At 27.4% G+C, this 16,829-nt stretch overlaps 1 protein-coding gene across 2 annotated transcripts in view; it reads right to left on the bottom strand.

The window, feature by feature from the left end:
* Positions 1-11,013: 11,013 nt before the first annotated feature.
* Positions 11,014-16,829, bottom strand: part of LOC114129332 (cell growth regulator with RING finger domain protein 1-like) — a 36,550-nt gene continuing 30,734 nt past the window's right edge. For both annotated transcript variants that reach the window (XM_027994043.2, XM_050205550.1), the window contains 4 exons: positions 16,565-16,736; positions 16,262-16,409; positions 15,949-16,056; positions 11,014-13,420 (listed from right to left, as the gene is read on the bottom strand). In XM_027994043.2, the coding sequence (XP_027849844.1) occupies positions 13,037-13,420; positions 15,949-16,056; positions 16,262-16,409; positions 16,565-16,736 (812 nt within the window). In that variant the 3' untranslated portion in view covers positions 11,014-13,036. The remainder of the gene's footprint in view (positions 13,421-15,948; positions 16,057-16,261; positions 16,410-16,564; positions 16,737-16,829) is intronic.

Raw genomic sequence — 16,829 nt, 5'->3', positions numbered from 1 at the left:
ACTAACTCAAACGATATGAATATATTATAACGATATATAAATTAGTACTATGGTTAAAAAATATTTAAAGGATTAACTAGATTTCATAGTCATGAAAAACAAAACACAATTTATTAACATTCATAATTCTTCTGATGGTTTTTTGAATTTTTGAAAAAAATTTATAAGTTATAAATGGGGTATTAAATAAGTGTAACTTACGTCAAAAGTACCTTTTTTGACTATCATATAGATAATTATTCCATAATCTGTTACTTAATTATTTTGAAAACAGATATGAATTGGTCACTACGTTTACTTTACATCGAATTTTTCTTTTATTTTAAACTTTCCCTCACTTTTTTCTCAAATATAATATTATAATATTATAAAATAATATATTAATAAATATGTTTTCGTCAAATATTATTGAAGAAAAAAACAATTAAAAAAAGGGTAAACGTGAATGTATAGTTAAGTTGTTTGCAAATTTGAATCTATTTGAAAATATACTTATGCATGTGAAGTTATCCTAATATGATATACCTATATGTCTATTTGTGCATTCATATTTTATATTAATGAACAATAATAATTTATTATGCACACATTCACACGGGGCACGGATACTCTTCATATTGCATATCATTAATATATTATGTCTAGCTCTTTAAAATCACACTGGTAAGAACCCTCTCAATAGTGTTATATACTTAATTATTTGTATACGCAGGATACATTTTAGGTTAAAGCGTCAAAATATGATTGATATTATCATACAAACATACCTACTTGTAAAACCTAACAGCTTGAAAAACAACACACGCATGCACATTCAACTATATTATAATTTAAGTTCCTAAACAAAGATAAAAATATACCAAGGTGAATTACTTTCTAGCTTTTATCTTTTACATTTAAAAATCAGCTACTAGACTTTACGAGTATATATACATTTGGATTAATGACTTTATGATATGGGTAATAAAATAATAAATTAATAATATGTACCTATATTAATTCAAATATATTATGACGTATACATTTATAACAATATAAAATAATACTTTATATTAATTAATATATAATAATAATACATATCTACATAACTATTATATTAGATAATATATATATAGTTAATTATGGAGATAGTGTGCTATATAAAGTTGGCGTATTATAACATTCACATAATCACATGCATATTTAGCTAACCACTAAGTAATGTACTATAAAGTAATAAATACAATATTATCGCAGTATAATTTAGTATTTATTTCTTCCTTTTTTTTGTTTAGATTCTGAGCAAATCTCACTTAATTACTATAATTATGCACCTAAATTGGTTTTACAACGATGTTATCTTAATTTGATAACCTTTTGTGAAAAATGTTTTGGGTTGTGAGAGTTGTTCATGAAGTTCAGTATGATGGCCCGGCCAATCTGAAATCATGTAAGTAGGTACTTTTTGCAATTTTTCAAACAGTTATGCGAGGTAAGAAAAGCTTTCAACAACCGTCGAAAAAAATGTCGAAGAAATAGTAATATAATTTGTATAATTTTTTTTTGTTTTAAAATTTAATCTAACAAATCTATATAGGTAGGTAGGTACTAATAACTAGGTTTTTTAATAAATAAAATAACACTTAGCAGAGCAGTCAGACAGAGAGCGACTTTTGACTAATATTGTATATAGAGAGTATAAATTCTGATAAAAAAAATATTTTTAAAAATTGGTATCTTATCAGTAATACCATTTAAGGGCACCCATATGGGGGGGGGCAAGGGAGGGAAATGTCCCCCCTGGAAAATGTTTAAAATTAGAAATTCTTAGCATATTGTTTACTGTGATCAAAATCTATTAAATTATATAGATAGAATTTAAAAATTTAATTTAATATAAGATAATCTATAATTTTTTTATGAAAACCAGGTTATCAATCAGCACGGACTACTATAGAAGTAGTCCGTGTCAATCAGCTATAAATCACAACATGCTTTTTCGTTTTTATTCTATTGATAATTATAAATTCTTAAAATCAAGGTGGATACGTGGATATATATATATCCACCTTACTTAAAATATTGTGTATTACCATAGATACGATATGTATATGTATGTTTACACCACCAATCACCATAATATTTTATTTATGATCACAAATATATGTGTAATTATTAGGGCTCGGATTTATGTGTAAATACATATTTTTACTGTGATTTGATAAATTAATTTAGGTAAGTGATAAATTCGTATCAAAGGATTTCTAATTAAATGAACTATATTAACTATACTTTCCCATGTTTCCAAAGGTACAAAATATTCGTAGTAACAAATGTTCGATATTTATGACCTCGATAAACGATAAATAACAATTGAAAATTTAAAAATCCATGTTATCATAAATTGTAATAAAGATAATTAATATTTTTTGTATTTATATTTTATAATTTTTAATACCTTTTTTTAAATAATTTTACTATTTAAAAGGACCTCATATGGATATATTATATAATTAAATATTAATAAATAAATCATATTAGTAAAATACATATTTTGAGTTTTTTTAGCACATATTTATGTACATATTTTGGTAGCATAAATACATATAAATCTGAGCCCTAGTAATTATATATATATATATTATATAGTATTTACAATATACCTACATATAGCCATTTCTATTTATAAATGAAATGATAAATTAATATTTTGTCCTCCCCTTGAGAATTGTCCTATGGGTGCCCTTGATACCACTTAAGTATTGTAATAGATATTAGTTGTATGCTATGCATCGATAGACACGTTTTATTTTTATACATAGTCTCCAAGACACCTAATACAAATTTATTTAATAAAAATTGGGGGAAAAAGCTTGGTGACTATTAATCTAAAAAATTACATTAGTGAATTAAATAAATTACTATTATTAATGAACTGGAAGTAGCTAAATTCAAACCGCTTTAAGTACTAATACTTAGTAACAACACGAAGACGTATTCACGTCTCACGTAGACGCAATAAAAGAACTGTCTATCAAATAAACTGTTTTTGTGGTTTTACCTATGTGGTTTGTCTTTATTCTTTGTACGATATATATATATATATATATACACTTGTTAATAATGTAGGAACGGGACATAAAATAATCAACATGACAGTATGCCTAGTATGGCATTGGTTTATAAATATATATTTTATTAAAATAGAGAATTTACAATCTGTAATATAATATTATGTATAACAAGCAAATAGGATATAATATGACGTGGAAAATATTTACATGATAATATAGTGTACACGATGAGGAGGAAACCTGTCCAGTGACAAAACCCTCATGTGGTATTAATGTATTAGGTTGGAGATTTAATAAATCCCTGCACCGGTGTCTTTTTAACCAACGGGTGGAATTTTCTGGAAATTTGGCTCCACCTTGAATGACTGCTATAAGTGAATTGGTGTGAAAAGTTTATATTAACCATTATTTTTTTCTAAAACTCTTATACAGGTATACTTACTATCAAAATAATTATTTTTCAATATACATTGCAGGAAACTTATATTTTCTATATATAAATAAAACAAAATTAGTTCTTTAATAATATAAAAATATACAATACGTAAAAATATAAATATACATTTTTATTTTATTTTTTATTTATAAATAATAATCTATTCGTTTTATTTTTTTAGTGTTCTGCAATAGTGACGAATCGATTTACAAAATATGGGTAGGTAGTCGAAAATTTCAATTATCTATAAATAACTAAAAAAAAAGCCAAAATATTTTGAAAATCTAACTGTATATAGATAAAACTAACATAAACATTTGGTGAAAATTTCAAGTATTTACAGTTATTAGTTTTTGAGTAACAATTATGTAAAAAAATCGATTTGGTTGAAAACTGGTTTTGCCTAAAAATTCCCGTTTTTCCGTCACTTTTTTTTTGTTTATCTCGATTTTTTTGAAAACTGTTGAAAAATGTTTACTTTTGGTCTCTATAATGTACTAAGATCAAGGATATTCACTTTGCCATCGGAAACCATCCCCGAAGTTTGAAGTTGAAGCATTATTTCGACAAGTTAGGCTGTACAGACAATTTGTAAAAAATACTATGTTATGTTTGGCTATCCGTCTCATGAAAGGAAAAAAATAATCATTTATATCATCTATATAAAATGTATTATTCATAGTAGGTATATGGATAGGTACTTTTTAATGAAGTAGAAATCCACTTCACCAGAGTCGTGCTCAGAAATTTTCAATGGGTAAGAGGTTAAATCATTTTTTATACATATAGAAAGGGCTTTGTCTACTCCTTAACATGTAAATATTAAACTTAAACATGATCATTTTTTAGCTATAGAATATAAATATTATATACACATGAAATTGATAACCTTCCCCCGAAGTATATTTAATTCCATTTATGCCTACAATAGAGAGTACGTGGTCCCACAAGGCACATGTTAATTTTTAATACAAAGTTAAAACATCCTTCATTAAAATTATCCTGGCTACTTATTTGAATTATAGTTATTTTCCTACATTTCAAGGGTGATTTTATGATTTAGTATCCTCTAGCGGGTTTTGTGGTCAAACCATTACATCTAAATTCTAAATAGTTTTTTTTGAAACATATACAGTTAAATATAAGCTGAAGGACACGGTCGTCCGCACCTGTTTGAGTATGCCATTTGAATAAAATGTGAATAAAAACCACGACCCCGTGTGGCTAAACCGCTACGTGTATAATCAGGTTAATTAAGATTTTCTAAAAAAAATAAATAAATAACTATCACTGGACGTCTACAATGTGATAGATTATCGATGTTACTTAAATCAAAATGAAATATTTGATTTTGTAACGATTAAAAATAAACTTTTTCTGTTTGTTATTTGTTTTAATTATCAGTAAATTAAAATAAAAAAATTAAACTATTATTATTATATAAAAAAGGGGAGAAATTGTTTATAAATTAATTTTTTGCTCTATGTATGTATTTGTTTTGTTTATGATGTCTATGTTTTTTCTTTAATTTTGTTTATTCTTTACTATCTTTAGCATACATTTTTTTTTTGATTCGGTTAATTTACTTATATATTTCATTATTCAACAGTTTAACGGTGTTGATAGTTTTATTCATACTAGCAATATATTTATATATACAAATACGCAATACTAGTTACTACAAATAGCACATATAAAATAAAAAAAATCTACGTGATTCAAATTCTAAATTTATCTGTTTTCAATCATGGATAAATTGGTGTATTTTTCATTTATAACAGAATTCAATAATACTAATGATTTTTTTCCTCGTTCAGGTATAAGACTCAAGTAGTGTGCAACGATTTGAACTTTGAAATGCCCATTTAATGGTGTATCACCATTAAAGTGTACCTACCTGGCTACCTAACGATGGCGCAGTTTTCTAACTATATACTACTTTCACATCTACTTCTCTTGAATTGTAGTAAATTATGTTACAATTCGCAACAATTACAACCGCGATAGTGAAACGCATTAATATTAAGAACTTTGTAAGGTACATTTTTTTCATACTGAAGATAACGTGACTACGATGTATAGACTATGACAAAAACTTATTAGATATTTACATTTTGTAAATTATATTATTATACTTTTAACTGTTTAACTGTTAATTTTTCAAAGTTCTAACACATCTATTTAATTATCTATGAAGTATGAGGCTATGAAAAGTTATGCAAGCTATCCTAATTAAAATAAATACGTTTCAATTTTAATAAAATGACATCATAACACCCTATAAGTAAAGCTCGTCTATATCATAAGTGCAATTAAGCGTACAGGTTGATTGAGGATTCAAGTTCCTCGTAATAATGATTAGGACTTGGTAATTAAAGGAGTTGCATATTGTTCTGAATGTTCCCTATTTAAAATAGAGCAAGTTAGAAATCCAAGCTATTCAATGTTTAAAAATAAAAAACTTAAAATGTATACTTTGCATATTTCGTCAATTTTTGTGAAAATGTGCTTATTTCATTCGCATACAATGCATATTTTTATATTTTCTAAAAAATTGATTTTTTTCTTTCTTAACTTACCTATATATTTTAAATAATAATGAATATAAAATCAATATTTCATAAAGTAGAAATTTAATGTCATCATCGCCGTTGAATATTAATGTTGCCACCACAGTGCGATTTCGCATTTTAATCTCCATCACGCTAATTATGCCGAAGTATTATTTTAATGCTGATAAGTTATCGATTTCTTGGATGTCATAAATCTATTTCCTTATATTGATAATTTTTACTAGTAAAATTATTATAAACTATTGACATTTTACAGTATTTTTTTAAACTATTTTTATTTTTTAAATTTAATAAGATGTCAAAATACTAAACAGTGCGTTTCGTCGTATTTTAAACATTACCTACTTATACATATATTTTTCTATATTTTACATTTGTTTAGTGTATATTATGAATAACTTAAGATGTTTTTTATAGCCTCATTGGAAATTCCACGTAGACTGTACTTAATAAAAGTTTAAGTTATAAAAAGCGTTTAGGGATAATAAACCTCAATATATTAATATTGAGTTAGGTTTAAGTACTTTCTGATTGATTGTGAAATAGATACTGAGAAATTTAAGATTCACTATTTTTAAACAAAATCGAGTTTAGTCGTTATCTGCAGCGTGTTGTAAATCAGAAACTTAATAAGATAGGTACCAACTAAAAAATATTTTAGCAATTTATAAGCTTAATATAAAACCATTAGTGTTTGATTTTTGTTGTTTTGTGTTTATTTAAAAATATATTTTTAATTATATTACTTAAATCAGAAGATTGAATTCAACTGTAAGTTTTCTAATTATATAATATATGCTTGTTTAATATTTTCTTATTTTATAAGGGTTTGAGTTTGAGTTTGGGCTTTTTATACAATTAACAAAGTTATTTTTAAATTTATTTTAGAATTTATTGTTATTGAATAATTTTAATTTTATTAAAATTAATAATATACCATAAACATAATGGCCATAATGCATATTAATTGTATAAGTACCTATAAATCACTTTTATTATTGACAGGAAGTTATTAAAAATTTTATAATACTTCAGATTTCATTAAATCTTCATTAGAAATTTACAAGAATATGTGCTTATTTACTTGGCATTTTTAAAATTATATTTAGTCGCTATGGAAATAATAGTAACTGAATTATATTAGGGCATGTCATAAGTATATAATATTCCTATTTACCTTTTTTATACATCATCAACATAAATATAATATTGTATTTGTATATCACCATTTGAATAGAAGAGCATACTTCATGAATGACCTACATGTCGTTGTTTACAACACAACGTTGTATATTATACGGAAAACCGTAGAAGTGTATATTTAGCAATATATATGTAGATACTAGGTAGACAAATACCTATTCATACGATGATCGTCGACGACAACTCGACTATTTCCTCGTGATGCCACAAGTAATTAATCAGTCATAGTATCCTATAGTGAGCGTGTATCAGTTAAAATGTTTAATTTATAAATTATCTTTGTTGGTAATGATGACCATAACAGCTTGTACGGTATCTATATTCTGCTAATATTTTATTCGACGAGGGCAAGTAGTACATTCAGTTGAGGGCAACTGGTAGTTAGTACATTTGGTTGGGGGCAGTATTAGCCATTAGGAAAGTTTCTTTTAAAAATAAAACTTGATGGTGTTGCGAAAAATAAACGTGATACCCGATCCTTTATTTTATTTTTTATTTTCTATCTTATTATCAATGATTTATTTTTGTTGACAAATTTTCAATCAGAAACAATAAGCCAATTTTTAAATTTAATACTTTTTCTGAAAAATAATTAGACTAAGATTGAACTTTGGATGTATTAACTTTTGATTTTTGGATATTTACATTAAAATAAATACTAAATTCTGTAATCAAAAATTAACAAAACGTGTCGGGAAAACAAGCATTTTTAAAGAGCCCCAATTTTTAATAATATTGATTAAGTGTATTCAATATATTATTTCAAAAAATGTTTAGAGTAGATTTGAAATTTTCAATGAATACTTATGTTATCGATTTTTGATAATGACGATAATGTAAAACTATTAGAAATAATAGTAAAATTATTTTCTTTAATGAATGAAGTTTAGTTATATTTTGAAAAGACTCTTTCGCTTAAAATTATTTTATTAAATACTAATTTAACATGAACATTGTGTACACTGTACATAGTGTATCATATATGAGTAATTTATTAGTCACTGATGAAGTGATTATGATATGAATACTAAATAATATTATAATTAAAAGTAACGTTCGTTTTATTATTTTTTCATTATACGAGGAACAGGAATTTTCGTTCAAGTTACTCATAAACAAGAACTCTTTCACATTTCCTATATTCGAAAATTATTGAGTTCCATGCTTCCTATGGAAGGAACACATTATTTTGATATTTTCTAACACTAGTTATTGGTCTTAGACTCTTAGATACATTTTTAAATTCCGAAAACAGGTGATCTGTACTACCCGTTCAACCTAAGAGAATGTTTTGAAAATTTTCATATTTAAGTTCTATAAAGATATAAGGTCAAAAGAAAACTGCGTTTTTGGAGTTTTACATTTAATCTGTTTTTAAAGGCAGCTATACAAATATTTTAGACTTTAGTTTAAGACAAGCATTTAATATAGATATCAAAAAATAAACATAATTATAAAATCATTAGATAAAATAAAGTGGCCAAACAATTGACATATTATACATCTATATTCTAACTTCATCAGATTTCTTATCAAATATGTAAGATATAGGTACAAGGTAATACATAATATAGGTATATATGTTTATTTTGTTTCATAATACCTAATCAAAACAATTGAGTACACAGTTATATACTTTAATACTGAAATTTAGTTTAAAGTAGAATAAAACTATAACTTCTACATAAAAAAAAAATATTGTTTTAAATAAAGATTTTAATGAATTTAATCGACATAACTTTTGTTAATGGCAAAAAATTCTTCAAAATATGTTGAGTTGTCAAAATGAACAATAATGTTGTTGAATTAAACAAGCAAGAGTCCGGTAAGACCAGTTGTATAACAATTTATCAATACTTACTGTTTATTTGTGTGTGTGTGAGAAACGATATAAGTTGTCGATAAAATGCTTCGAACTAGAATACTAACCTAATTTTGAGGGACGTTTTAGAATTTTAAGAGATAGAAAATTTGATTTAATTTGTACATTAGAGAGGTCAAGACTCCTAGTATTTTTTCTTATAATCGGGACAAACAAGCAACAATTTATAAAAAATTAGAATGTTTAAGCTAAACCAGATTTTGACTAAATGATTCCTTTATATTTTATTATAATTCAACAACTAATAACCATAATTGTACTTGAATTTCTCACAGATATATTTTCAGAGATATTAAATTTCGAGTTAAAATAAATTTTAATATGAGATAAAATTATTATAGTTTATTATAATTATAATTAGTTATTATAGTAACTAAATATTACACTAACTACCCAAGAAAAAATTAAATTAACCAACAGTAATACTAAAAAAAAAAAAAACATATCACGAATATTTACTTAGTGATATTACAGGCTGACAAGCCGTTTCCGTTCAAAATCGTTTTTTGTATACATTGTATACAATGGTATATCATCGAATTCAAATTTAACACTCCTATAATAGTGACCCATTCGGAATCTAATGTACAATAGAGTGGGTACCATTTGCCTACATTTTTTATACTTGGTAAAAATCGGTATTTAAGTAAATAAAATATATTTCTAGAACAATGTGTTTTTATTATAATTTTTTCAATTTTATAATGTACAATGTAAGTTTGCACAGTGTATTAATATAATTTGCACTAAAAATTAATAAAATGGTCTGAAAATGCTGTAAAAATGCAAAAAAAAAGACGTGTTACCTTTGAAGTATCTGTTGCATAAAATAATTTACGTGCTTGAAATGTATTGTAGTCCTATAACGCCAAAAAATAATGTTATTTTGCAAAGAGGCTTTAGTAATCACATATAGTATATGCGTGTCGATCGTATAAACGTGAAACTATATTTTATTTTGACCACTGTAAATAAATCGATTCTCATTAGTCATTAGTCATTACTATTTCTTTTCCGGCGAAGCAAAATAAACACAATTACAAAATGCTTCAACAAGAAGCCTACGATTTTATAATTATGTATATGTTTGTACAATGTATACATACGATGGTTACGAACGAACAGCGGCGCCGACGTGCCGGACACGTGCACATATTTCGAAGCCAAAAAAGATATTTATCATCAATACACACGTATAGGAAAAGGTAATCCTTTTTAATATATGAAGACCGAAATTATTAGACGAAACGATTGCTCCGGTTTGTGTACAATGTACATATTATTAAGTAGGTTCGGCGCCACTGGCTCGAGACGTTTTATGCACGTACGGTGACGAGAAGGGGTTACGGGTTTGAATTGGTAGGTCGCAGGTAGGAATATTGTCCGTTACGTAGCCCCATATACATAATTGTAATGCTAAAGCATTGGTTATTAAATTAATACGGATATGGGAACAGGTATACATTGCATTTAGCTGTCGGTAAAAAAAAAAATACATTTGTAGTGTCATTATAGGAATTATTAGCTGTTCGTTTTTATGGTATACTATAGCTATATATATATATGTTAACTTGTATAAACGAGAGAAAATTAAATACTCGGCGATTAAAACGTAAAACTGCACTAATGCGTCATTGAAATATTCGATTATTATTATACAGAGAAACGGTATTTTTAATGAGAACGGAATCACCTGCAGAGAAGCAGCTGTAGTAAAGCTCCATACGTTTAGTACAATATAATATACAAAAACAATGTATGTTTTGTGTATATTGTCAGTATTATATTGTATTGAACACCACGGAGGCACGTCTAAACGTCTATAATAAACGCGACCATAGGTATAATAAACATGTAAAAACAATACTTGGTTGAAAAAAAAGTTATTTGAATCATTTTTATTTAATCACAATCACACATTCAATTTTATAGGCATACAAAAAAAAAAAAAAATCATAATAATTAGAATTATGTTAGTGATGTTTCACGACAAAACACTTTAGTAAATTGCCATCTTAGCCCAACCGAGTGAATATATTAACCATAAACAAATTAGGTAATAACTAAGTTATCATAAAATTTTAACAGACTCTCTTCGTTTTAAGAGTAAACACTGCAAATTTCTTAACGTTAATACATCTTAAACTATTTATATAAATTCACCTCAATGGTAAACACTAAAATTAAATTAAAACAATACAGTTTTGTAGATCAACAAATACAACTAGGAGTATTTAATGTATCATTCATAATCATATAATATGTGCGTTTCTTATATAAGTTGGGGAATTTCTATAATATGATGGTCAGTGTTCTAACAAACATTTGTTTTAATGTTTTGAAGTCAGTAAACGATGGACCGAGCAACATCTCTTAACTACATGAGAATTTGTGTTTTGTATATTATATATAGGTATGCGTCATACATAAATTATATGTTTTTATACATTTATATAATTTTATTATTACAATCATAAAAATACAATATAAAAATAATATAACGGCATATTATCGATGTCGCATACTTTATGACCATATATGCAATACTTCAATGAGAAATCAATAAATACAAGAATTAAGGGAATAATATAAAACGAAAAGGAAAAAAAATATTACAAATGAAAATAATGTATAAAATGATAATAACTAAATTTATTGCTCGGTTTCTAGCTAAACCTCTTCAAAATATCAAACCCGAGGATTTTTCTTTTGAGGATAGCGGCAAGTTACCGGACAATATGCACACAGAAATATGTAATAATAATGATAATAATAATAATAATAATAATAATAATAATAATGATAATAATAATATATAATAATAATGATAATAATAATAATAATAATGATAATGATTTAATATATAAATTATTCACCATTATAATTATATTATATACTCCGAAGATAATAAAAATAGCGTTTATAAATGCAGAGCGATAGCACGTCAACAATTATACTATGGAAGATTATTGTTATTTCATATATTTTAAATTTACGTACATGCAATTTTGAAATTTTAACAGTTAAGTGTTGTACGTATAGTTCTTTTCGAGAGAATAAAATATTTACGAATATTATATAGTATAACATATATTATGTATAAGGAACTTTTCTGTGATAAATAAGTCTATAACAAAAGATATGTTATATAGGGGGAGGGGAGAAACAACTGTGATAAATTCATAAAATAGAGAACATTATTATATTCGTTCGTTTAGTGGTTCTGGAAATATTAAGAACTTGCTCGACTAGCGTCTCTACACAATATGTTCTTTTCGTTTATAATATAGCTTATTATTTCACGCCACCAATACCGTGCTAAACGTGAACAGGTCAACATTTTTTTTCGTTAATAGACATTTCACACCATCACTGCGATAAACAAGTCTTTGGTTATATTATCTCATTGCCAGACCGATTTATGTAGCATTATAAATATAATGATATTTGTGCAAAATATCTTAAAAAATAAAACGAAAGGGGCAGGAGGTGGAGGTCACAAACAGATACATACATAATTTTGAGGTAAGTATATTATTTTTACTTTTTATGTTTTTTTTTGTTTGTTTGTATACAGATTAATTTACATTATATAGATAGTAGGAATTGATTGTAGGATGTACCTCAAGATTCTACATCTTATTCGTGGCATACGTCAAAGAGTTGTTATATAAATCGATGGACGTGTTTGTGAGTATCTGTTTGTATGTATAAATGGAAAAATGTATGTTAACGGTAAACGACCGAATCGAGTTAAGAGTGATGAAAAGGATGATGCGGACCGTGGGAGGAGAAATTCAAAATTTAAGGAGACGATGATGGCGTGAGAGGGGGGGGCGTGGGGAGGATGTGAACGGGATGTCGAGGGCGTGGGCGTCTAGGTGGAGACCTAATGTAGGCCGAGAAATTCCGTAATACTATTTTGAATCCACTGGGAAAACGATTGCCGTTTGGGCGATGTTCCCGTTTTCTCCAGACCCAAAGCGCAATCGGCCAAATAATCTTCGTTGCGCACGCAGAAGTAGCTCTTGATCGGGCTGCGGCACATTGGGCACGTCTCCAACTTGCCGAAGCACGATGCGCATATGCACGTGTGGCGGCACGGCAACAAGGCTCTGGATAGTGGGTAGTATTGGCACACGACGCAAAGCTGTTCCTGACCAGTGATAAAGCCGCTGCCGCTGTTGTCCAAAACGACAGCCCTCTGTGACGCGTCGTCGCTGCAAGCATCGTCTTGGTAACTGAGAGCGTTGCCGGTGGCCAAATACAGTTGCTGTGGGGACAAAACAAACAAAAAGCACACGCAAACGCGTATTACATAATAATATTTTAATACAATACACACGAAACCCAAATGACCAACAATAATGTTGTCATATTAATATTTATAGAAATAATAGTCGAGGAAAGAAAAGAATAAATGACGTGTGTAGGTATATAGCGTAAATGTCTACCGAGTTCGCACTGATCGTATTATTGTCGTAATGTTGTGTCGTTTAGTTGAGCACATATGTATATTATTATGTATTATGCATAATATTGTACAATGTTATGTAACTCGAATATATAATATTGTGTACCAAGTACTTACACGGTATACTGTGTTAGTAAAGTAGTAATGATTTATTACATGGTTTTCCGTGAACTTTTGTCTGAGTATTATAAAGTGTAGGATTTTAAATCAACAACTAAACAAGTTTAAACATTAACAAACAATAACTTTTATTAATTTTAATTTTAAATTTTTTTATGACACTATGTATATTTTACTCTGTAAACATGGTATAGCATGACAGGCGGAAATAGGAAGGCTATGACCCCTAGATATTTCATTAGCCCTCCCCCTAAAAAAATTACCTATTGAAAATATAATTTTATATTATAGGTGGGTGGCTCATATTGATTTTAAAAATGTTAGCCCCTTCTGAAATATTAATAGATTTCCGCCTATGTATAGATCCTATGTACATTGGTATAAATGTGACCAATTTTTTTCCACATATATTTTTAAAATAAAAATATTTATAGGTTTAATTTCTATTGAACAATTATTTTGTTTAAAAAAAAAGATTAAAATTTAAAAAATATTATAATCAAATATTGTTAAATTAGGTATCATGTTTATATATTGTTGTATGTTAAGAAGACGTGATACCCGCATGTGTTGTCTCTCTGTCTTATACACGAGTAACATAGTTAAAAAGTGTTTTGCGTGGGATAACATTACTCCCTCGATATTTATATCAAAATTACCAAAATGTTAAATTGCATTGAGAAGAACTTTACCTGTGATGTAGCGTTTTTATTTTTTTGATAGTAGTAACCAATAATTTTTAATAATTAAATGGAAAAACCTAGTGCTCAAACCTATAACTTTTTCATTTAATTATTAAAAGTTATTGGTATATACTATCAAAAAAATAAAAAAGCTACATCACAGGTACAGTTCTTCTAAATGTAATTTGAAATTTTGGTAATTTTGATATAAATATCGAGGGAGTAATGCTGTCCCGTGCTAAACACTTTTTAACTATGTTATGCTTGTATAAGGCAGAGACAAGACATGCGGTATCACGTCCTCTTAATGATAAATTAATTATAAATGTGTAAATAACCAATGCAAAAATTGATTTTTTCAGTTTATTCTTTTAATATATATTTCAATATATTTATTTAGTACTATAGGACAGCGTGCGTTAATGGAACTATAACCTAAATAGGTATCAAAGCATGTGCGCTTGTTTATAATACGTTTTTCAATCATTTGTGAGTAACGAGTGCAATGTTCTTTAAATGTGTAACTCATATAAAATAATTAGTGATCTAAATAACAACTCATAGTTTATACTAAATAATATACTGAATATTAAATATTAAATTAAATAGTACGGCGTAAAACGGCAGTGTATACGAATATACACTGCCACTCAGGACGACGGCGATGCGGATGCGAAATTTGATTGAGTGCCAATCAGCCTGATTGATGCGTATGGCCTTTACGCAGTTAGTTGTAATTATGGAGTAAGATATAACGGACTGGTATCGAAATTAAGTGTAGAAACTTTTGACGGAAATGAATGATACATTTTCTAATTACCTATCTTGTCTTATAAACGTTTATAGACAAAACAATTGAGTTGTAACTAAAAAGTTACAAAAAATGTAAAATATATTAATGTAAAATTTACAAATACGTATACAAAATGTGCATTTGATAACATTTTAAAAGATATCGTTTTTAATTTATAATAATTAAACCATCATCTACAGGCTTATTGATAGTTTCATATATTAAATAACAGGAGGAAAATTAAAATATAAGAAAAGGGAAGAGAGCTATTTTTTTTATTCAATCAGGGCTTTAGTGATGTCAGTATATTATATCTTAGTTTGTAATAATAACATTACATAAGTATCTAAATGGTAAATAACACATTGTTTCAGCAATGTATACCAACCAAAATTATCACGTAACTAATAACACCCAATGGTGTTATTTCACGTAGTTTTGTGTCCCACACAGATTGGGATGAGAATAATCCTAGTATATAGATACCTAACAACTATAAACAACTAAATTACTCGTTAAATAATTATTTTTGTATTATAAATTATATGGGTATTGATTTTATCTATTTTATCTAACCCAATTAGGGGATGCATCTTAATTGCTGATCCATCAAATGACGACACAGTCATCACAACTTATATATTTCTATATACCAGTATATATCACGTACGCATTTTGACGTGATGTGTATATATTATAATAAATAATAATATAATGTACGAAATACTAACCTTTAATGATGACAATTGTCCGTTCGCTTGTTTCAGGTACTGCGCCAAAATATTGGTGGGTAACGTGCAAACGTTATCCCGGATATGTACTACATTCACTAATGCTACCTACAAACCCATGACAAATAATTACATATACCAATATATGAACATTAAACTGCCTATGTATAATATATGCGTCAAGAATAATATTAGGTACCTACCGCAGGTTATGTTACATATCATTATAGGTAGCCACATTTATAAAAGTAATATTATAATTTATAAGGTTATAATATTAATCAAAATGGTAAATCATGTCGTGTAGACTCACCGTTTCGTCTGGATGTAAAGTAGAATTTTCAGGAGTATCTCGTATGAGGAATATAACCAAAGGATAGCAATGCCGAGGGGGTGTTCCCAAATCCAATTTTCCTTCTGGCATAAACATTTGAATGGTTTTTTCGGTATGGCTTGTTTCGCTAAACATTATAACAGTTAAGGATATTTCAAGAAATTTAATTTTAACCGACAGAATAATAGACAGATACGTTAATAAAATAATTGTAGAGTCGCAAAATTGGACTAATATATTTTTCAGCAGTCTTTTTAAATATTAGTTTTAATAAAAGGATACTGCAAAGTTAATCCGCAATGTTGGTAATGTCCACGGAGCAATGAATCGTCGTTGACGGCTGTCTGAAATGAGCTCCATGCTTTCCACAGGAAATGGTGAAGTTCCCGGATAGAAACGCCCCAAAATGCTTGCAATGTGTATGGAACTTGGCTTGAGATTGTACAACGAAGATCTAAAAAAAAAATTAAACAAGTCAGTAAAAATAAATTATACTTAATTCACACTAAACATTTTTAGTTCATATTTCGCTAAATAAGGGGTTAAT

Source organism: Aphis gossypii, chromosome X, assembly GCF_020184175.1.
Source record: "Aphis gossypii isolate Hap1 chromosome X, ASM2018417v2, whole genome shotgun sequence".
Lineage (NCBI taxonomy): Eukaryota > Metazoa > Arthropoda > Insecta > Hemiptera > Aphididae > Aphis > Aphis gossypii.
The sequence above is the reverse complement of the archived record's forward strand: the minus strand, read 5'-3'. Positions and strand labels throughout refer to the sequence as shown.